General features: G+C 45.2%; 1 protein-coding gene across 15 annotated transcripts in view; it reads right to left on the bottom strand.

Moving 5' to 3' along the window:
• Positions 1-23,340, bottom strand: part of SUDS3 (SDS3 homolog, SIN3A corepressor complex component) — a 597,049-nt gene that overhangs the window by 545,041 nt on the left and 28,668 nt on the right. For 6 of the 15 annotated variants that reach the window (XM_079942615.1, XM_079942614.1, XM_079942613.1 and 3 more), the window contains exons 11-14: positions 16,195-16,279; positions 12,415-12,500; positions 8,852-8,965; positions 6,613-8,180 (exon numbers count right to left, since the gene is read on the bottom strand). In XM_079942615.1, the coding sequence (XP_079798741.1) occupies positions 8,908-8,965; positions 12,415-12,500; positions 16,195-16,279 (229 nt within the window). In that variant the 3' untranslated portion in view covers positions 6,613-8,180; positions 8,852-8,907. Of the gene's footprint in view, positions 1-6,612; positions 8,181-8,851; positions 12,501-16,194; positions 16,280-23,340 lie in introns of those variants that run through there. The other 9 variants (XM_079942611.1, XM_079942605.1, XM_079942609.1 and 6 more) reach the window with 6 other exon arrangements.

Genomic DNA, 23,340 nt, shown 5'->3' with positions numbered 1-23,340 from the left:
AACACAGCCAAAAATAAATAAATAAATAAAAGAAGAAGATACACAAATGGCCAACAGGCACATGAAAATCTGCTCAACAACACTTATCATCAGGAAATAAAAATCAAAACCACGAAATATTACCTCACACCTATAAAATGGTTATTAGCACAAAGACAAGAGTTAACAAGTGCTGGCCAGGATATGGAGAAAAGGGAACCCTTGTGCAGTGTTGATGGGAATGTAAATTTGTGCAGCCACTATGGAAAACAGTATGGAGGTTCCTCAAAAAAATTAAAAATAGAACTACCATATGATCCAGTGATCTCACTCCTGGGTATATATCCAAAGAAGATGAAATCATTATCTCAAAGAGATATCTGCACCCCACCTTGTTCACTGAAGAATTACTCACAAGAGCCAAGACATGAGAAAAACCTGTGTTCATTGACAGATGAATGGATAAAGAAAATGTGGTACAGGGAAGTCCCTGGCAGTCCAGTGGTTAGGACTCCACGCTTTCACTGCCATGGGCCTGGGCTTGATCCCTAGTCAGGGAACCAAGATCCCGTAAGCCACATAGCACAGCCATAAAAAAAAAAAAAAAAAAAAAGTAAAGTAAAACAAGAAAGAAAATGTGGTATATATACAAAATGGAATATTATTCAGCCATAAAAAAGAAAATCCTACCATTTGCAACAATATGAATGAAACTTGAGGGCATTATGTAAGTGAAATAAGTCAGACAAAGAAAAATGCTGTATGGTATCACTTACATGAGGAATCTAAAAAAGATGAACTCATAGAGTAGACAGGTGGTTGCCAGAGGCAGGGCCTAGGAGGTGGGGGAAATGGGCGAAGGTGGTCAGAGGTACAAACCTCCAGTTTATTTTGTAAAGCCTGGGGATGTAATGGACAGCAGGGTAACTATAGTTAACAATACTGCACTGTACGCTTAGAAGGTGCTAAGATCATAAATCTTAAAAGTTCTCACCACGCACACACACACACACACATAGAATGGTAACTAATAAGATGATGGATATGTTAACTAGCCTTATTGGTAATCACATCACAATACACAAATATATCAAATCATGTTGGACACCTTAAACTTGTACACAATGTCATATATCAATTATATCACGATAAAGCTGGGGAAAAAAGTCAAATAATCAGTAATCACAATGGCTTCAGACTTCTCAAGGGCAACATTGGAAGCTAGAAAGCAATCAACAGTGCCTTCAAATTCTTGAAGGAAAATGATTTCCAAGCCAGAATTAAACCCTCCAGAATGGAAAACATCGGAAAAGAAACAACCAAATTTCAGAAGCTGAAAAGTAAATTAAAAAAAAAAATCCTGAATTTTAAAACTTGACACTGAAGAACTTGAAAATAATGCATTAGCAGCACAGGGAACCTCTAGAAATGGAGGTTAAGGGAGGGAGGGGCTGTTTGAAATATGGTTAAGTGCTAAGTACTTAGCAGGCCTTTTCAGTTCTCGAAATATATAGGCCTAAATTCTAGGCATGAAAAACATAGTTATACCAGCCAAAGCATCAATGAAGAGAACAGAATAAAAGTGTTCTGAATCACGCTTGGTAAGTTACTGCAAGATGCGTTTTACCCAAATCGGGGAGGAAGCAGAGAAATAGGAAGACAAGAGAAACAAGAAATGGGAGATCCAAACCCAAAGAGAGGTAATGGGGAGCTCCAGGATGGTGGTGAAGCGGGACCCGAGGGACCACTGTGTGCCAGGCTGCAGGGCAACCAGTCCAGAGTGGAGGTCAGAGGTCCCCAGGGAGGATGCTTTTTGAGAGTGATGAAATGGATGGAATACCTGGCGCATCTCAATGTATTGGGAGGAACTGAGACACTCAGTCAAGGCTTTGAGGTCGAATTTACAATAGTGCACAGAAAAGCAAGCAAACACAAAACTGTTTTAAAGAGCAAGATAATTATTGACTCCTGGGGAGAACACTGGCCAGGAAAGAAAAAGCAGTCATAGTTTACAACATGACTCAGCTCTGACTAGCATTTATATAGTCATATTATTATAAACACTGAATACTGACCTAATCAAGATTATGAAAGAACTATATTCTGGGGGAGTAGGGGATGGCTTCCACAGTGGGAATTTAATAGAGAATGCCTAGAACAGAAATATCTAGCATTGGTAACAAGGAGACACAGATAGAAGTTAAATACAAAAATAATCAGCTGGTTGATTCTGGGAGGGGAAATGAAGGAGAAAACAGGGAACTACTGTGTTTTGTGGCCAACTTTGTAGAATCCTTTGACTTTCTAAACTGCACGTGCATTACTTTGATCTTTGAAAGAGATTAATATGCTGCAATGAGAAATCAGGCAATAGGCAACCATTCATTCATTCAATAAGCATTTAATGTGTGCCTACAGTATACCAGTCCCTGGGAATTTGGAGGAAAAACAAAAAATGATCTAGGCCCTTTCCTCCCTGGCTCACAGTCCATTGGGTTTCTCAGCACAGCCAGAGGGGCAACAATTCAAACTCTCCTGTAGTGAGGCGTTAATATGGTGAAGGAAAGAGGCGTGGACACCTGCTTGTTTTGAATTTCAAGGTCTGTGGCTAGCGGTTTCTGTTGGCTTGCCTTGGGCAAGGTTGCTGTGGGCTTAGCCTCAAGTCATGATGGGACCCAAGCAGGTGGGGCAGATGACAACTGAAGTAATAATGATCCCTAACATGGGCAGTCGGCAATGTGGGATACATTTTCTAAAGCATTAGGGCAACCGAAGGTTTGTTTCAAGCATGAGGGTCATTGGCTGGCTGCTTTGTTTGCATGACCTAATTTAATCCTCACACTAAACTTCTGAGGTGGCTACTATTAATATCTCCACCTTCTAGATAAGGAAATTGGAGCCCAGAGAGGTTATGTGACCTGCCTAAGGTCACACAGCTCATAAGCAGCAGTGCTAAACCTCAAACCCAAGTCTTGAGTCTATGCCCTTCCGCCTTAAGACTGGGATTTTTCTCAGTCATTGGATTAAGAGCTGCAAGACCTGAATTCTAGCTCCTGCTCTACCAATAATCGGCTGTGTGATCTTAGGCAAGTCCCTTCCCTTCTCAATGTCTGTTTCCAGGTGTGAAAAACGAGGGGGTTGACTCAGATGACATCTAAGCATCCTCTATACTTTGGCAGTCTGTGTTAGCAATAGGGAAAGCCAATGGGAAAACGAAACACATGAATGGGGTGCAGAGGTGAACACACTTTTCTCCTCTGAGCCTCAACTGCCTCATCTGTAAAATTAGAGAATCATTAAGACACACCTCTCATGGTTGTTGAGTGTATTAAATAAGACAGCGTATGGAAAGTACTTAGCACTTGCCTGGGCACAGAGTAAGGGCTCAACCAACACGAGCCCTTATTCATTCCTACTACTCATATGCTTACAGGGCTCCACCACACTTGGATTCCTGAAAGTTTCCACTTCTGGTAAGGTCAAAGTACCATGTTTGTGGGAAGAAGGGGGGATCAAATCACAAGAAAAGGGAGTCAAACAAAATTACTGTCTGACAGGAACGTGTGCTGTTGCCCTTGATTGGTTTTGCATACGAGTTAGTTTACCAATACTTTCAGGAGCATGTAAGTGTGAAATTGGAAAGCGTCACCGCAGGACTGCCACAAGCCACTGCACTGGCGATATAAAAGGGGAGGCGAGGGGAATACGCTGGGCCAGGGAGAGGGAGAAAACTAGAGAGACAGAAAGGATAGGAAGGTGAGCCCCAGGTGTGGAAGGACAAAAAGACACAGGGCTGGGGAGCAAACTGGCTTTAAAGTTCAAAGCACATTCATCCAGATTGACTGTTTAACACACACTTGAGTTTTTAAACATGTCCCCACTGTCCCACCTCTGTGATTTCCCTCAAACCATTTCCTCTATATATTATTTCCTATTCCCAGCCACGGACACTGCTCAAGGCCAGCCTAGCTTTCAGGCCAAGCTCCAATTTTCTTTTCTTTCAGAAGAAATTACAAAGCGTTCATGGTTAATAAGAATACAGACTCTGGGTCAGTGAGACCTGCTTTGGAATTGAGTTGGTTGAACTTGAGGAGAGTTCCTTCACCTCTCAAAACCTCAGCTTCCCAATCTGTAAAATGTAGATACATAGTAACAACCTCACAGGATTACAATGAATAATAAATGATGGTGTACATGAAGCCTTAACCATATGCTCAATAAATGTCAGCTGCTGTTATTTTCTCCATCACCCACACTCCTGTCCATTCCCCACACCTATTACATTGAACTAGAATTACTGACAACCATGGAACCGTGCTTCTGTCTCTGAATCCCCAAAAAAAGCCTAGTACGCTAGGTAACATGCAACAGATGCTGCATAATAAATATCTGAATTGAATGCAATGACTATCACATTCTCAAGCTCATGATTATTGACTGTTTCAAGTAAAAGAAAAAACATCCCAAGCAATTGGCTACAGGTGACCAAATGATCATGGCAGGGTTCCCAATCTTGTCTGGGATAAGAATGAACCTCTCCAGGAAACCATTCTGTGGCAGGGACCCTTGGGCTCCCATAATAATGAAAACAAGAACAATTAACAACTAACATGTATTGAGGACTTACTATGTCCCAAACACTACCTCTAAGGTTTACCCAAAATAAATCAGTTAATCCTCAAAGGAACTCCAGGGGCAATTCCCACCCCCACTTTACAGAGGAAACTGAGTGACCAGCTGCCCCAGTTTGCCAGTATCTGAGGGGGTTCCTCAGACTTTCAGAGCTAAACCCAGAAAAGTCCCAAGCACGCTGGGACGAGTGTGCCCTAACACTGAAGCATACAGATATTAAGTAAATGTCCCAAAGTCAATGAGTGGTCAAATCAGGATGACAAACCCAGGAGCCCCATCACCTCTACTGCAGGCACAGACAAAGGCAAAAATGAACCCACTGAGACAAATTAGCCAGGTCATCAAGTGGGCTGTCCACCAGGCTTCCGAGCACAGAGTCTGACGCAAGTAAGTACTCAAATAATTGTCCCAACCGTGTTCTAACCGTGCACTGCCCAGAGCTACCCATATGACCTTAGGCAAATCATTATCATCTCTGGGCCTCAGATGTTTTCCTCTTCAAAATGAAGGGGTCACACTAAATCAGGATGGCAAATAAATCAGCTCCCTTGCCATGGCAGGCAAAAGTAAATGATTAGGCTACTACTTCCCACTCCACCCAGACTTGGGCCTCAGAATCCTTCTCAACCCAACACACTGGGTATTCACAACCCATTTATAGCTGATGCTTAGCATGATCTCTAAAGCCACCAGCTTTATCTTCACAGTCTGTTGGCACTCAACTAGCTTCCCAGGAATTGCTCTGGTCTCTTAGGATTTGGCACTCAGACTAACACCCAAGGATAGGGAGCAGTTGGATGGCAGCAGGATGACAATGGAAGGGCCAGTCTCCATAGACTGGGCACTCCGTGTCCAGTCCTATGCCATGTATACCTCACAGTACAGCACAGTGAACGAGAGCAGGGACTCAAGAGAGACCACTGGGCTCAGTATCCTGGCTCACCATTTACCAGCTGTGTGACCTTGGGCAAATTACCTAATGTTTCTTGATTTCCTCAACTACACAAGGAGGATTATAGTACTACCTACCTCACAGGATTATAAGGATTCAATTAGTTAATATGTGTAAAATGCCTGGCACGTAGTACACAGTAGATGTGTTAATACCAGAATTCTCAAAATCACCCTGTGAGGTGGATATTACTTAACAGATGAGGGAACTGAGATTCAGAGGGATTACGCTGCCCAAGATCACACAACTAGTTAAACAGCAAAGCCAGATTCAAACACTAATTTCTAAGCCTTTGCTCGCCACACTGCATTTCCATAAACACTCAATGGTGAAATAAGGGATTCCTGATTAGCTGCAGGGCCTTGCCTGTACTCCTGAGGCTGCTGTACTTCCACCCTCAGCACCTGCTTGACCTCCTGACACGGCTCTCCTAGCTGGCTCTTGAATACTGCCTGCTTCAACTCCTGGACCATCCACACCTTCGGCACAGAGAGAGCAGGTACCAGAAAACCAGAACACAGACTGCTAAGTCTCCAGCTCCTGGGAAACAGGCGAGAGAATCTTTACAATTCTGATTATTGGTCTTCCCCTATCTGTAAAGCGAATTCTGCTATTTTATAGATTTCTATCTTTCAGGGAATTGAGCAAATGCAGATTAGAGAAAATGTGTAAAGGGATTAAGTACCTTAGGTACCTATGCTGTATCTTATCTACCTCACTCCCCTAGGGGTCCTCCTAAACATATGTATCTCTTTGTCTTAAAAATCATAGCTATTCACAAAAATATTCTGGTTAACACTAAAGTTGCTACAGCTAATATATTTCTTGCCATGCCATTACGTCCAGAAAGAGTGAGCTGGTGCCCACGTTTCTAGTTCATTCCATCTAGTGCCTTTTTTTTTTGGCAGCACCACGTGTCATGCGCAACCTTAGTTCCCGGACCAGGGATCGAACCTGTGCCCCCTGCAATGGAAGTGCGGTGTCTAAACCACTGGACCGCCAAGGAAGTCCCAATATGCCTCCTTTTTAAAAGCTAGGAAAGTGCTTACCCAAAGATGGGGCTTGGAGAGTCTCTAACACTTGTGAGAGAGACCAGAAATTGGTTCCATTCTTGCTTCTGCCCAGGTTGCTGGCAGGAGCTGAGCAGGCAGCTTGCAGGTGACATAGAACCGTGTGCTCTTCCAGCCGGTGACTCCACAGGATGTGACATGGGAAGGTCCACTGACCTCCAGAGCGCAGTAATGGTACACGACGTCCAGCTCTCAGCGGCTCCTACCTCTCCTCCTCACTTTACAGACGATAGGAAAGGCAGGAAGAAAGTGAGTTGGAAAAATACAGATATGTGCTTCCCTCCAAAGTCTCTCTCGTCGCTTATGAGATAAAGTCAGCTCCATCCAGACCCATTACTCTCCACGGTCTAAACGGTTCCTTCCTTTGTGAAACTGTCATACTTGTGCCTTTTCAAAGGAAACAATCTCTTGGCCAGGGACTTGACTCTCTCAACTCTAATGCCAAGGGAGAACCCCAGAGTTATCCGGCAAGGGGAAGGGTCCCACAAAATAAGAGTGTTTTTACCTCTAAAATTTGCTCTGGATGTGTGTCCAAGAGGTGAGAACAGATAAAAGCAAACTCCCAGGGAAGCACTGGAAGAGAAAGGTGAGAATGCTGAATGTGATTTTAACAGATGAGGTTGGGAAAGGAGAGCAAAGGGTAGTAGGCAGGAAAGCTGGCTCAGATTCCAAAAGATGTGGACTTGGCCACTCAGTGTGTGACCTTGGAAAAGTTACTGAACCATCTTCTGTGACTAACAGAATCTCTTTCCTCCTCCGAAAACTGGTGATAACAGTGTATTCTCTCCAGGGTTGTCATGAGGCTTCAATGAGATGATGCAGGTGAAGGGCAGAGTGCCAAGAACTGGAGCCATTCTTACTAACCAGTCTGCCTCTCTTGGCCCATCATTTGACACTAACACTGTCTGACAGCTAACATTCATGGAGCACTTACTATGACCAGGCACAGTGCTGACCTCTGGGTTTCAAAGGAGAATTAAGTCTTGGCTTGATTATATTTGACGTATAAAGAGTACTCAGTTAAAGGCAGATACTAACGTCGAGGGCAAGCCCCGGTTAACAAACAGGAAGGCAAAATGGTTGACCTGAGTCTGCTTTTTGGCCTCTCCCACTTAGCCACACCCTTTGCTGCCAGCTCTTGCATCCCTGGTCAGCAGTCCCTAGCCTACATCAAGGACTTGGCTCTTCTAGAACAAATATGGAAGGACCCATAGACCTGAAGAGCTTGAAGGCTAAGATGATTAAAACAGAGAAAAGTTGTCGGGCTAGTAGTTACCCTAGCAAGGAGTGGTAACTGGAAGAAAGCCTACGGAGTTCATGGACGCTGGTAACGCTGTCTCTCGGCCTTGATGCTGGTTACACGGATGCTGTTGACGCTGTCTCTTGGTCTAGATGCTGGTTACATGGAGGCTGGTGACTCTGTCTCTTGGTCTAGATGCTGGTTACATGGAGGCTGGTGACTCTGTCTCTTGGTTTAGATGCTGGTTACATGGACGCTGGTGACACTGTCTCTTGGTCTAGATGCTGGTTACGTGCATGTGTTCACACTGAGAAAACAACTTCTACAATTAAGACTTGTGCACTTTTCTGTATGAATGTTACGTTACAATAAAAAATTATTCAGATCGTGACTGCCCCTCTCCATTATGCAAAGCATGAAGCAGCCCTTCCCAATGGGTATTACAAGTACAACTGGGTTGCAAGCACAAGACGTCAGTCCCCAGTGGCAGCAAGCGGTCTTATCATCTTACTCGCTGGGAGCTGTGGAAATACCACGATGTTTGGTGAGACTGGCAAGTCCTGCTCTCGAGTACCCAATGAATAGCATCCTCCTCATCAGACCAGTTTACCTTAAGGTTTTTCCTATCTAAGGTCAATTTTATTCACTTTATTTTTTTAATTTTTTGGCTGCATTGGGTCTTCATTGCTATGCGCGGGCTTCTCACTGCAGTGGCTGCTCTTGTTGTGGAGCACGGGCTCAAGATGCACGGGCTTCAGTAGTTGTGGCTCGTGGGCTTAGCTGCTCGGCGGCATGTGGGATCTTCCCGGACCAGGGCTCCAACCCGTGTCTCCCGCATTGGCAGGCAGATTCTTAACCACTGTGCCACCAGGGAAGTCCCTATTTACTCCATTTTTAATCAGATTCTTTTATCCTCTCCAAACAGGAGACAGCTGGCTACATTTAAGGGTCGACACCCCTAGACCGATCTTTACAAACCTGAGAGTCAGTCTTGGACATCACTCCATATCTCACGCTTCATAACGAGCAGATGTCTAGTAGGTCCCTCCCTCTTCCCCAACTTCCTTCCTTCCCAATTGCTGGAGGGAAAACCTAAAATAAATTTCAATCATGTGTCAAGTCAATGGATATAATTTCAGTAAAAATATACAGACTACGTGCTGGTTTTCTCTTTCAAAGTTTATTGTCATTAAAAAAAAAATAAAACCCTCTACTTGTTACATTCACCTCTCAGAACATTTAATGTACCAGTTAATGATGTTATTGTAAAAAAAGCCCACCAACTGCTTGCAATGGCTCTAAGTTATCATTATTATTTTTTGCCATGTTCTGGTATTATAGTGGTTTAAACTCTTTGGGAAAAAATGGTGCAACATTAAGTAGCAAGATTTCAAATTCCCAGATTAGAAACAATTTTTATATCAGGAGGAATTTTAGTAAAAAATCCAATGATAAAAGGAAATGTTAATAGAAAAACAAAAATACTGTAAAAAATAGGATTCCCCCCACCCAGCCCCAAGTTAGGTTAAAAAAAAAAAAATGGAACCAATCCCACCCACCCCCCCATATTTCTCTTAGAAAAGTCACCCAGTCCTAAACGCAGGGTCTCACACACCAATACAAGTAGCCTGATTTGCAGACCAGCCGCTGGGATCTTACACTGGCCCCAGTCTGAAGGGTTTTTTTCAAAACTTAAGGTAAGTTAGGTAGTTAGACTTCCATAAATACTGGTATCCGAATGAATGAAAACATCCTGACTTTGGTATGGCTACAGAAATCTGCAAACTGTTCAAGAGGACACTGGCTTAGAGAGGGAGTTGAGGGAAGCACACAACAACCCCCAAGTGGAGGTAAAATAAACATTAGGCCACACCCAAAGCAAACACTGTGTGTAATACCTGAGGCTGATGCCTTGAACGAAACACACGCAAAGGTTCTTGATCAGAATCACACACATACAGCTTCTTGAACAGAGTAACACACATACAGGTTCTTGATCAGACTAACACATGTATAGGTTCTTGATTGGAACTGTCTGGACCAAACTTTATCCAAGTTACCACTTGCAGGAAACAGTTTGAATTTGGTAATTTATCCAGTACCCTGGAGTCCAAGAAGAGACAAAGACGTTTTGGAAGAAGAACAGCCACCCGGGCTAAAAGCCAGGCCCCTCTTATTCTAGGAAGCTCAAAGTCTGTTTTTTCCTTCTCTCGTTCGATTTTGCCCATCACAAAAGCACCTCCATCTCCCAACAAGGGGGCTCTTCCACCCCAGGTCACCACAGGGCCCTGTCTGAGGGGAAGAACTGCTGATTTTTCATCCCTGGAGTGATTCAATAAAAAGCAAGTCTTCCGGGATCAGGAATATAATTTACGGTGCTGTGTCTCAAGTGTACTTTACGGTTTCCCTCATTTTCACTAGATCATGATTGTTAAAGGTTGTGAGGATATTGAGAAGTCAGTGGTGGGGCTGCGACCATGCCAAAGTGTGGCCTCAAACATCCTCAAATTTACTGAAAAGGGTAAAGTGCCCGGTCTTCAAATCACCAGTTACTTCATGAAAGCACAAAGGACCCCCCAGACAAGGCAAGAAAACAAGGCAACTTGCTGCTGCATCCATGCAGAAAAGCAGTTATCGATACAATCCTTCCCCCAAAAAACAAACTTTGGTGCAGTGTTAGGAAGACAAGATAATCATTAAAAAAAAAAAAATTAAAAATTAAAATAAACCACCTTCGATGGCAACACACACTAAATATATCTAAATAAATTTCCATCACAGGGCACAAGGGGATAACAAAGAGCTCCCTGATATTATGGGAGGTAACACACACCACAGTGACAATTCGATCAAGAGAGAGCCTCCCTTACAGCAAAGGCCGCCAAGAAGAAACAAAAGGTGAAGCCCCTGTTTACTGTCGATCCGGTTCACTATTGCAAATATCATAATCATGGGGGGCTGGGAGGCAGAGAAGAAACTCAGAACGCCCAGGCAATTTTGATAAACAGCATCATATGTCCTGTTCTCTAAATGAGACTCCAACACCAGAAAAAAATGAGAGGAAAATTGGATTATAAATGAAAACTAAAATGTATCTGTACAAGTCTTTACTCTGAGTCAGTAGAGTTTGGCCTCTGTTGAAGCCAGGACTCTGGAGAAGGTGATTTACTTGTCATCACAGCTCTACAACTAGCTGTGGGGTGTGTACATCAAGAGACAACACGAAGACAATCACTTGAGACCAAGGGAATTACTTACAAAGATTTCCTAGGATGTATAAGGTGTACTGATTGCCCATAGAGATGCTAATACTTGCTCTAACCCCAAATACTTTAAACATCTTACGGTGGCAACTAGAATATTAGAAACAAAACAAGAAAATCATCAACCAGTGAGTTATTTCTCCCATTATGGGAATGAGGGAAAGGGAGCAGGGCAGGCTGTTTCACCAGGATCCATTAGGGGGAGTGCAGGTTTAGTGGCAGCCAACGGCCTTCCTCGTCTGCAACCTGGGCCAGATCTCCTGGGAGCCCGGAAGTGCCAACAAGGTTCCATGGGTTCGGAATGGCCAGGCACAACACTGGCATCAGCAGTGAGAAGAGTGCAATGTGAGTTACCAGTGAGAGTCTACAGATCACTGATGACTCCACCAACCATCTCACCTCCCCACCGACCACAGACAACCTGGATCACCAGCCGGCGGCAGGTGCCACCTCATCTACTTGGGAGCAGGAGAGAGGAGGGAATTACAAACGAAAGCTTCTGAAAATGACCGCTTCTTGTTCCAGTCTGAGCTAGAACAAATGCGTTTGAATGAACCACTTGCTTTAAACAACATTTAAAATATGGAACCTTCAGCACTTTATGATATGAAACGCCCCCTTCCCTCAACCCCATTTACTGCAGTGCACGTCATCTCCCGGGCGAATTTTTCTGTCTTTCAGCCGGTGGAATGGATGGCATACGTCAGATGTTACACAAGGCATTCATTTCTCCGAGAAGGCTTAGAGCCAGGAGAATTAATCTCCTTCTGCTAGGATCTCTGCCCCAAGCTTCTGGGGAAATGGTGAATTGGGCTTGACAAGGAAGGTAGCTACATGATCCACTAATCAGATTCAAAACATGAAAATGCACTGAGGAGGGTACCCCTTCCCGCTCCTCATGACAGCAAGACCTACAGATAATTAAGAGAGACGTCCCTTCAAACTCAAAGGAGGCTTTAAAAAAAAAAAAAAGACAAAGTATAAGCAAAAAACAAAGAAATCAGTAAAGCAAACTCCCAATTCTCCTGAAAGTAAAATAGTCTCATGGTGACGGATGACTGGAAGAAGTCGAGGCAGGGAAAGAATGACACAAAGGCGGGAAGTGCCTGGCCACAAGGGCGCCTTGCAGAATCCACCACAGTGTTCTCCATTTTCCAAGGCCAAGCAAGTAGCAAGTCCCAAGTTAAAAACTTTCTATTAAGAGCAAAACAAAACCAAAAACCATTCCAGAAAAGGGGTCAAGGGAAGAACAACACTGGAGAAAGTCAGGCCGCTGACCTCCGGCGGATCACGAAGAGCCCGCGCTGAAGCTGACCCAAGTAAATCCTCATCTTGGTGCTGTCGCTTGTCTTCCTCACCCAGATCTGCAGGGGAGATGGAAAAGGAACAGGATGAGAGAGGCTAATCCTGAGGGGCAAATCAGAATGTTTGCATGAATTAGGTGTAGCCAGACAGCTGGCAACCTCTTCCTGTCAACCCGTGAGGCATTCACAGGCCTTGACCTCTGGCCTCCTAAAGGCACATCTCCACTGCAGAGAGCAGGCATCAGCCTTGAATTCATTTCTCCCAGCCATCTCTCTTACACCTTTGAGTAAGAAAATGGAAAGCACGGTGTTCTTGAGTTCCATTTTTGCCTTCATCTTAAAGACTTTTTTTTTTTAAGACTGCACCGTGTAGCAGGTGGGCTCTTCTCTTAGTTCCCCGACCAGGTATCAAACCTGTGTCCCCTGCACTGGGAGTGTGGAGTCTTAACCACTGGACCACCAGGGAAGTCCCCTTAAGGACTCTTTTTGATATGGTATGACTACAGCATTATCAACATTCAAGACACATATATTCATAAACTTACAATCAAATTAGAAAATACTTTCCTTGCCCCTAGGGACTTCCATAGTATAGCCTTTCAATTCTCTGGTTTCCTGGCAATTAAGGCTAATGGTCATAACAGCAAAAGATAGAAAAATTAACAACAAAAGAAATGCCCACGGGTGAGCGAAGGCCCAATGAGGATGCTGAGAAGGCCAAATTAGCTTAAGACAGTCCTTCCCTCCTGACCGCATCACTCTCCCACAGATGGGATCAGATGTCTGGCACTGTACAGGGCAGATGTATTCTTCCCTCGAACTGAAAATGAGCTCTTCCAGCATGGGGCCTGCCAGAACTGCCAAGTGCACCCAGTATGTGGCATCCCTACAGCCAGGGAGGGCAAGGAGAGCTGCCACCTCGGTCACCTGACCCACTTGTGGGGGAGATTGCTGGAGGCCAGACACTGTGCTGACCAAACTGACCAAGCTCCCTCATCCTCAGAACAATCCTATGGAGTAAGTACTGTTATCACCTCCATTTTACAGAAGAGCAAGGCTGAGTCCACTTGTCCAATGGGAATCCTGGCGCCTGACATCAAAGCCCCTTGCTCTTCTTACCTGGTTCCCCACTTTCTCACCCCTTCTCTCATCCATGTTATTAACACGCGACCAGATGGAGACAAAAGCATAAATTTTTTAAAGATCTGCATCTCACCTATATATGCAAGTACAAGTTTACAGATACAGCTCCACCTTTGCCCATTCAGTTATCAGGTTTATAAAAAGCTTATTCAGGGCTTCCCTGGTGGCGCAGTGGTTGAGAGCCCGCCTGCCGATGCAGGAGAAACGGGTTCGTGCCCTGGTCCGAGAAGATCCCACATGCCCAGAGCGGCTGGGCCCATGAGCCATGGTCGCTAAGCCTGCGCGTCTGGAGCCTGTGCTCCGCAACGGGAGAGGCCACAACAATGAGAAGCCCGCGTACCGGGGGAAAGAAAAAAAAAAAAAAAAGCTTATTCAGGGCTTCCCTGGTGGCGCAGTGCTTAAGAATCTGCCTGCCAATACAGGGGACACAGGTTCGCTTCCTTGTCCGGGAAGATCCCACATGGCTCGGAGCAACGAAGCCCTTACACCACAACTACTGAAGCCTGCACACCTAGAGCCCACGCTCCGCAACGAGAAGCCACTGCAATGCGAAGCCTGTGCACAATGAAGAGTAGCCCCGCTCACCACAACTAGAGAAAGCCCACGCGCAACAACGAAGACCAAACGCAGCCAAAAATAAATAAATAAATTTATTAAAAAAAAAAAAAGCTTATTCAGAAAAAGAGAAAGCTATTCTCAGTTTCTATTTCCTTACTGTGATTATTTAACAACAAAGAGACTTTAAAGTCAAATACACTTGTTTAAAAATAAAGACCTCACCTGAAGCTGAGCCTCTAAAGGACCTTGCAGAACCATTTTAAACTGAAAACTGACCCCAAGGAGGGCTGAAGAGCTAGTCACCAACATGCTCAGACCCACGCACCAAATATGCTCAGAGTCAAGTTATGCAGAAGCCAAGTAGCTTCAGTGTTACTTAGGATTTCACCTGAAAAAATGAGCTGGAATACTTCCAAGAAGTGAGAAATGTTTTCCCCGCTGCAAGCCTCCGACGCACTGAGCCTTCTCCCCTCCAGGAGACATGTCTCAGTGTCACCGTTTCCTTGTCAGACTTCGCTAACTATTATGTCAAAGGGTGACAATCTTCAACAGAGAGAGAGAAAAAAATCTAACTTGCATTTGTTTTCCTGAGAAGTCCTGAGGTGTCACAGAGAATAATGCATGGGTTCTGAAATTAGGTTCAGGGACGAGGAGGCCACACACCCTCTGTGCAGCAGCCCACATGGCCAGGCACACGTGTTCCACTGTGAAACTGCAAAGCCTCCTGCCAGGGCAGCGGCTCTCTGAGATGCCCTGTTCCGACCTGGCTTAGGGTGACACACAGATTGCGAGCCCAGAGGAAAATGACATTCATTTATCTGGAAGGCTCTCCCTAACTTCTAAGTTAACAATCATTTTGCTAACTAGTTGTCACATTTGAGGGCATTTTCAATTCAGGAAGCTGGGAGAATAGAATAGGCTTACGTTATTTCATAATCCAGCTTCATTAGACTTACTATGCTCTGGCATGAATAAGTTACAGAGGGAAGACACATAAAAATCAATTTCTTTGCAGACATTTGTGGACTGATAAAAGATCAAGCCAAACAGGCTATTAACGTTTTAAACTGTTTTTTGACTACTAACAATACCAGTTACACACTGCTGACACCCTCCTAAAGAAGGGTCAGCCGGAGAACTCACAGGCTAGTCACATCATCCTTCAGCATGACCCTCAGAGCTGACTTTCAACCAGACCCCATCCTATAAGAGAGACTGGAGGAGATCAGTCCCTCAGGGTAAGAGCCTGGTAGCTCATTGCTCAGAAGCACAACAGGACACGCCGGATTAGAGAGACAGCAGGTGAAGAGTAGTGTGTGGGTCAGATCAGGCCAGCACCCATTTACTGAACACTTACTGTGTGCCAGACCCTGTGTCAGGTGCCTTATTAGATCCTCAGAACATGAAACAAATCTGAGTGCACATGAAAGCTCGAGAGAAATAACAGCAAAGACAGAGTATGCTCCAACGGCAAGTCCCATCCTCAGCAGATGGCTGCCTCAAAAAGCAGCAGGATTTGAATACACAGACATCCCACCAACTTGCCTTGTGTTCTTTCCTGCAGTCTATCTCAGTGGTGCCCAACTCAATTACTCTGCAGGGAGTTCACAAAACCACAAGGCTTACACAAACCCGCATAAACTGTAGTCATGCAAAGTAAGGAATTTTTTTTTTTTTTTTTTTTGCGGTACGCGGGCCTCTCACTATTGTGGCCTCTCCCCTCTGCGGAGCACAAGCTCCGGACGCGCAGGCCCAGCGGCCATGGCTCACGGGCCCAGCTGCTCCGCGGCATGTGGGATCCTCCCGGACCGGGGCACGAACCCGTGTCCCCTGCATCGGCAGGCGGACTCCCAACCACTGCGCCACCAGGGAAGCCCAAAGTAAGGAATTTTTAAGGGTGATTTTGCCTATGTGCAATTTCAGCCTGAACGTGCTGATTTTAGAATCTAACCCACATACAACACTGTGATTCCACCGTACTTTCTCGGTGGCACTCACATTGCAGGTCTGTCCCATTTTGCTTTCCTAAAGGGTGACAGAGGTTCAGTCTTACCTCATTGGCTCCGACAGAGCTGATCACACAACTCAATTTCTGGTTGTCCTTTGACTCCAGATAGATGGCCTGGCTCTTGTGGTACCTGCGGGAAAAAAGACACACATTTATTTTTTTAACCACTTTATTGAGGTATGACTGACCTGTGAGAAGTAGTACGTATTTAATGCATACAACTCAATGAGTTTCGGGATAAGTACATACCTGTGAAACCATCACCATCAAGGCCATAAACATAATCCACCTCCTCTCAAAGTTTTCTCCCACCCTCTATTATAACTACTGTTTTCTGGCTTTTTTTTCCTTTTGTGGTAAGAATATTTACCATAAAGTTTACCCTCTTAACAAATTTTAAGTGTACAGTATTGTTAAGGGCCCAAATTTAGAAAAGGAATAAAGAAAAGGCCACAAAGGAGGGAAGAAAAAAAAACACAACAAAAAATATAATTAAAGGAATCTTAATTTATAGTTGAGGAACAGCCTGGATTTCAGGTTTAATTTACAGGCTTCCACCCTTGGATTAGATCAGATGACCTCCTAATCTCCTTCTAAGTCTAAAAATTACATTCTTGGTTCCCCTGCAGAGTGGAAAAGGGGGCCAAGGAAAAGGCTGGAAAACTCTGTATTTTAGTTTTTTATTTGAACTATATGACCCAGTTCAAAAAGTAAATTATAATTTTTTAAGTAAAACCTCTGTCCCCACTTTCTGCCTCCACCCCAAAACACTGAGGAGGGTTGGGTGGACAAAATGAACAGGTGGGCTTGAACAGACTGTCCCGTTATATATTTTCTATTTGTCCAAGTAAGTCATCAACAAGAAGGCAAGCCAAATTCAGTCCTTACTTTGATCACTCATTCAGCAAATACTCATTCACCACTTGTTGTGTACCACTGACCACCCTGGAGGGTGGAGTGGACAGTGAAGAAGGCCACAAGGTCCCTGCCGTCAGGAGCTTCAAATACAGTGGCAGTGGCAAATAAGAAATAATCACACCTGGCAAGTACTAACTAGGTGAAGTTCTGACTGTTAGACTTGCACCAAAGGGTATCTAATTTGGCCTGGTCAGTCGGGAGAGCAGCTCTGAATGAAGTAGATAAGACAGACTCCCCCCTTTCAGTCCCTGCATCTATTCTGTAGTGTAGGACCACCCTCACCTTCTTCTACAAGTTCAGGGACAAGGCAGAGGATGAAAAATGAGGAAGCCAGGGCCAAAGCCCAAATGAGTCAGTAACAGGTGCCACAGGAGGAAGGAGCAGCTACTGGGTGACAGGAGTTGGAAACATCAGCTGAGCTGCTGCTGGCAGCCCTGGCCTAGGCCAGCCCAGTTCAGTCAAGATAACCTTTGGTTCATTCTGGCTGCAAAGAGTTGGCTTAACAGACCCACTAACTCATATAACTTCCACCAAAACACATCTCCCAGCAAAGCACTGCATCTAACCATTATTTCTGTGGGGGAAGAAGACAGACTCTGTTTTGCTGGTACAGTGAAATAATCCACTGCTAAGATATCACAGTAAAGGATGTACTTCACTCCCACAATGGGCTTTTTCCAGTCAAGGTTCTAAGCATTCTTTAATCTGCTACTTAGGAGCGGAAAACTCAAGTTTCCAAGTCAATTTACTTCCTGAGAACACTGTTAAAAGAAATCAAATCATAAATTCAATTAGAACAGCGAGACTGGTTTAGACCCAGCTTGAAAGCTGCTTTTGGCCAGGGATTAGTTGGTAAACTGGGTCAGAGGACCTCCATTATGCTAAATATGTAATATTACAAGGTCTGAATTAACAAAGTGCATGAAGAAAGGTTCAATTAGTTCACAGAAAACTCAAACTTGAGTTTCCCTCCCACATCTAAGCCAACCATCCTATGTAAATGGTAACGTCTTGAGTAATGGTTAGAATAAAAACAGAAGGGGAGGGCTTCCCTGGTGGCGCAGTGGTTGAGAATCTGCCTGCCAATGCAGGGGACATGGGTTGGAGTCCTGGTCTGGGAAGATCCCACATGCCGTGGAGCAACTAGGCCCGTGAGCCGCAACTACTGAGCCTGCGTGTCTGGAGCCTGTGCTCCGCAACAAGAGAGGCCACGACAGTGAGAGGCCCGCGCACCACGATGAAGAGTGGCCCCCGCTTGCCACAACTAGAGAGAGCCCTTGCACAGAAACGAAGACCCAACACAGCCAAAAATTAAAATAAATACATTAAAAGAAGGCTCAACATTTAAAAAAAAAAAAAACCAGAAGGGGAGAACATTCACAGTTATTCTATGGGGGTTGTGAGTTATTAGAGAGATTAAAAACACAAAACAACATGCAACTAGCCTCAAGTCATCCTGATACTACTTTCTAAATAAAGAAAGGTCATGGGTGTGGTGTAGGAGTATATTACTAGTGTGGAAATGTGGTCAATATACTGCTCAGTCAAGAAAAAAACTACGTCCATTATGTCCCTGTGTGCGTAATACAACATAATACGTGTTACATGTGTATCATATACACACACATGTAAAAATTAGTAAATTTATATTAAAATCTCTATTAAGTGTATATTAAAATTTCATAAAAATATGAAGTTTTATAAAAATATAAAATAATGATATTCTTTTTATTGCATAGCCTTCTTCTTTCCAGAATAAACAGGTATTACTTGTAATCAAAAAGTAAACAGTACTTTCTTATAAGTCATGGTACTGAAAAACACCGAAGTAGCCAAAGGGCAGGAAGAAAACTTAATGTCACAAATTAATGTCTTAGTGTCTGTTAAAGACAACTCTGGGAGACAAGCCAGACAACTCTCCTGAGACGTGCTGCATTTTCCCTCAGATGCGCTCAGCACCCAAACCCCAACCCATCCGACTGGCTTTAAAGTAAACCTCAGGAGTAAACCACGCAATGTAACCTACTACCCCTGGGAAGCGGTCTGGGACCTGCACAGCTGGCCACCTCCCAAATCCGCCTGCTCTGGAACCGCCGGATGGTGGTGGCCTGAATGGCCAGCAGTGCTCCATGTGCTCCCTGGGCTCCACAGGAGAGCTCGCCAGCGTGTTTCCCAAACCAGCTGATTCCCAGGTCCTCGTGAAGCAGAGGCCCTGGGACCTCCAGCGGTTGTCAGGCACCACATAATGGTCTTGGGGAACCATTATCCCTGGATATCAAATCTAGTAAGTTACCCAAATTCCCTGGGGAAAAAAAAATAAGTCCTCAGAAATTAAAGTGCTTATGCTGGGGCGGCGGTTTCAAGATGAAACCAAAAAGTATATGACAACTGTAACATACAAATTTACTTGCCGATTTCTAAATACTAATTAAAAGGAGGGGGGGATTCAGAATATGTTTAGACACAAAAAAATGTTAAAAATACAAAAATAAAGTTAAATTAGTAAAAATGTACATTATCACTTTTTTTTTGCCAATTAACCTGTTTTACAAGCTACAACTCATCTCTGCTGAAAAAAATACTTTAAATAGCCTCAGAGAACAAGCCCCAAATGTCAAATTGACTTTATTACTAATGGAAATCCTGACCTGGGAATCCCTACAGTTAAGTTCTTAAAGCTCTGCCTCTACTGTTAAACCTGACAAAATAGAACCACTGCTACTATTGTGGAAAAAAGCAATTGCTTTAGAAGGTGGGTCAAAAAGTGGGGCAGGGAAGGGGTAGAATTAATTTAATTTTGTATCCTACTGTACTGATATTAATGTGTCATTTCCCCAAAAAAACCCATGAATACCATGTTATAACTACAGGACTTAAAGGAATCCTGATTCTAGCTGTAAAGAGTCACTGTTTTGAGTTAATAATCTCTCGTGTCAGGCAAAGGCCGGAGGGTTAAATCCACCCATGCAAGTGGGTGACTTCACTGAATTCACTTCAGCAGTGCTGGATTTAAAGTGAGGAAAGAAAAAACAGTCCACCGGCACCATCAGTGAGTTACTTTAAAATCTCAGCTACTTTCGCAGTACTTTCTAAGAAGGGTTATAAGGTTCAAATCAAAATGTGAGGAAAACTTACAGGATATAAAATGTCTTAAAAGCAGTATAAGACCCAGGAAAAGGGAAGATGCTTATCTTTCCAAAAGAAATGTAGCTTGATAAGCCTTCAGGCCAAGATGGGAAGCCTGAACCAGGCTCATTTTGCTGAAGTCATTAAAACTGAATGAAACATGTTTTACCAGAAATACTGTTTCACCAAAATACTCCACATCACTGGAAAGAGCAGAAAGTGATTCAGCCAACCTCTCAGCCACAGGCCACAACTGCCGGAAAAGAAGGAAGAATGAAAGCCTCCAAACTGGCAAGGACACAAAAGCCAAACATCAGGAGCCTGGTGAGCCGCGAGAGGCCGGTCCTGTAGAGGACTCCTGGCAAACACCTTCCAGATGCAGGGGGCGGGGGGGGGCGGGGGGGGGACACCTGCCTTTCAGCAGATGAGTCATGAACCTGACCTCCAAGGCCAAAGATGGCAAACACACAGAACACAGAAAACAACAGTCTCAATATTTAACAAGAGAGTAAGCAACTTGAAAGTCACTAAAATAGTAAAATGCTCCGAGACACTTGACAGATTTCTGCCGCCACTGGGAGAAAGACAGTGATTGTGACATTCCTTCAAAATGCTTAGGTGATCTACCACACCCCACCTGACCACTGCCTACATTATGAAACACCAGTCACCGTGGGTCCTTTCTTTAGAAAAACAAGAATTTTATTTTACTGCATTTTCATCCTCAAGACATGTCTCACAAAGTCTAAGGATTAAGCCTTAGAAGGAGGAAGATCAGAAGCAACGCAATGACAAAACGAACATCATTTGAAATATCACATGGCTTTAAGACTCACAGATCCGTAAAAATGCTAGCGATAAATCTTATCATTTTTGAAGATGGTTCTTATGTGTGGGCTTGATCTTTAAAGGTTATTTGGTTTTCATTATTAGAAACATTTTTCATTTTATTTTGCCCCTCAGGGTGTTGAGCTGTCAGGGCCTGCCACCTAGTGGTGCTGTGTTCTGATAAACTATGTTAGGACACAACATAACTGGCCTCTTAGAAAAACAGTCGTCAAATGACAGGGGCAGAAGTCACTAAGATCAGGGTTACAGGGGGCGGAGTCAAGATGGCGGACTAGGAGGATGCAGAATTCGCGTCTCCTCACAACTAGAGCACCTACCAGGCACCGGTGGGGAACCATAGACACCTAAGCGGACAGGAAGAACCCCCAGGGGCCGGGTAGGACGTGGGGCATGGGGGGAGTGAAGGGGGAGGAGAAGTGGAGGCAGGACAGGACTGGTGCCCCTGAAGGGTGGCTGGGGAGGGGAAGGGATCCCTCGCCCCAAGGGGGAAATTGGGGGAACACTGGGAGGGCAGAGGATCAAAAAGGAGTGTGGGGGCTTCCCTGGTGGCGCAGTGATTGAGAGTCTACCTGTCGATGCAGGGGACATGGGTTCGTGCCCCAGTCTGGGAAGATCCCACATGCTGTGGAGCGGCTGGGCCCGTGAGCCATGGCCGCTGAGCCTGCACGTCTGGAGCCTGTGCTCCGCAATGGGAGAGGCGACAACAGTGAGAGGCCCGCATAACACACACACACACACAAAAAAAGGGAGTGTGGCCAGGTTCCCCTTGCCCACTTGGGCCCCCAGGAACCTGCTGAGATCCCGGGCCTGATCCTCTGCCCACTGAGGCGGCCTCCAGCCACGCGGGTCCTGAAGGAGTGGGAGGGAGGGAAGGGGGAACAAAAGTAAAGGCCAGACCTCTGGGACCAGCACCCCTGAGGGGCGGCTGGGGGAGGGGAGGAGTTCCTACACCCAGTGGGACCCATCCACGGTTAGGGGTCCAGTGACGAGGGAGACCCTGGGGAAGGGGGTGGGGGAGGCCAGCGCTTTCCCTGTCTGCTTAGGCACAAGGGAGCCCAGCAGGCAGGGTCCTAATCCCCTGCCCTCGGGGCCTCCCTCTTGCCTCACAGAGCCCAAGCCCCTCCCCACACCCCCACCCAGGGCCCCACCCCTACACTGGGGGACCCCCTCCAACGCCCTGGGCCTAAACCCCACCCACACAGCCTCCCGCAGGGCACTACCTCTAAACTCAGAACTCCACTCGGCAGAGGTCCTCCTTTCCAGGAGCAGCCTCTCCCCTTGCGCAGGTCCTAAGCAGAGTCCCCCCACGCTTGACCATTGCCCTGCCTAGGCCCCGCCCCACGACCACAGTCACCCACCCACCGGCCTAGGTCCCGCCCCACCCTAAAGCCCACCCCTGCCCAAACTCCACCCCCCTAGGCAAGACTTTTTTTTTTTCTGTTTTCGTCTTTTAGATTGGGGTTCTCTTTTATCTTGTTAATTCACTGTTGCTGATTCTTTTATATTTTTATTTTTCGAATTTTATTTTATTTTTTATACTTTGTTATTGTTCTCTCCTTTTGGCTTGTCCCCCCCCCCAACCTTTTTGTTTCTTTTCCCTGCTGTGGTTTTATTTTACCTTGTTGCAGTTGCTTCAATTAAAGTTTTGTGGGTTTTTTTGTGGTACGCGGGCCTCTCACTGTTGTGGCCTCTCCCGTTGCGGAGCACAGGCTCCGGACGCGCAGGCTCAGCAGCCATGGCTCACGGGCCCAGCCGCTCCGCGGCATGTGGGATCTTCCCGGACCGGGGCACAAACCCGTGTCCCCTGCATTGGCAGGCAGACTCTCAACACTGCGCCACCAGGGAAGCCCCAATTAAAGTTTTATTTTTCCTACTATATTTTTTTATCTAATTTTATTTTGTTTTTTATTCTTTTTTATTTTTATTTTTTGCAGTATGCGGGCCTCTCACTGTTGTGGCCTCTCCCGTTGCGGAGCACAGCCTCCAGACGCGCAAGCTCAGAGGCCATGGCTCAAGGGCCTAGTCGCTCCGCGGCATGTGGGATCTTCCCGGACCGGGGCATGAACCCCTGTCCCCTGCATCGACAGGCAGACTCTCAACCACTGAGCCACCAGGAAAGCCCTGTTTCTTATTCTTTGATATTGTACTGCTCCTTTTTTTTCTTTCTTTCTTTTTTAAACAACGCCACAAAGTTTGTGAGATCTTGGTTCCCAGGCTGGAGGTCAGGCCCAGGCTCCTGTGGTGGGGGCTCCAAGTCCAAACCGCTAGACTAAAAGACAACCTCAGACCCCTGAGAAT

The sequence above is a fragment of the Stenella coeruleoalba genome, assembly GCF_951394435.1.
Source record: "Stenella coeruleoalba genome assembly, chromosome: 14".
Classification (NCBI taxonomy): domain Eukaryota; kingdom Metazoa; phylum Chordata; class Mammalia; order Artiodactyla; family Delphinidae; genus Stenella; species Stenella coeruleoalba.
This window is presented reverse-complemented; position numbering and strand designations above follow the sequence as displayed.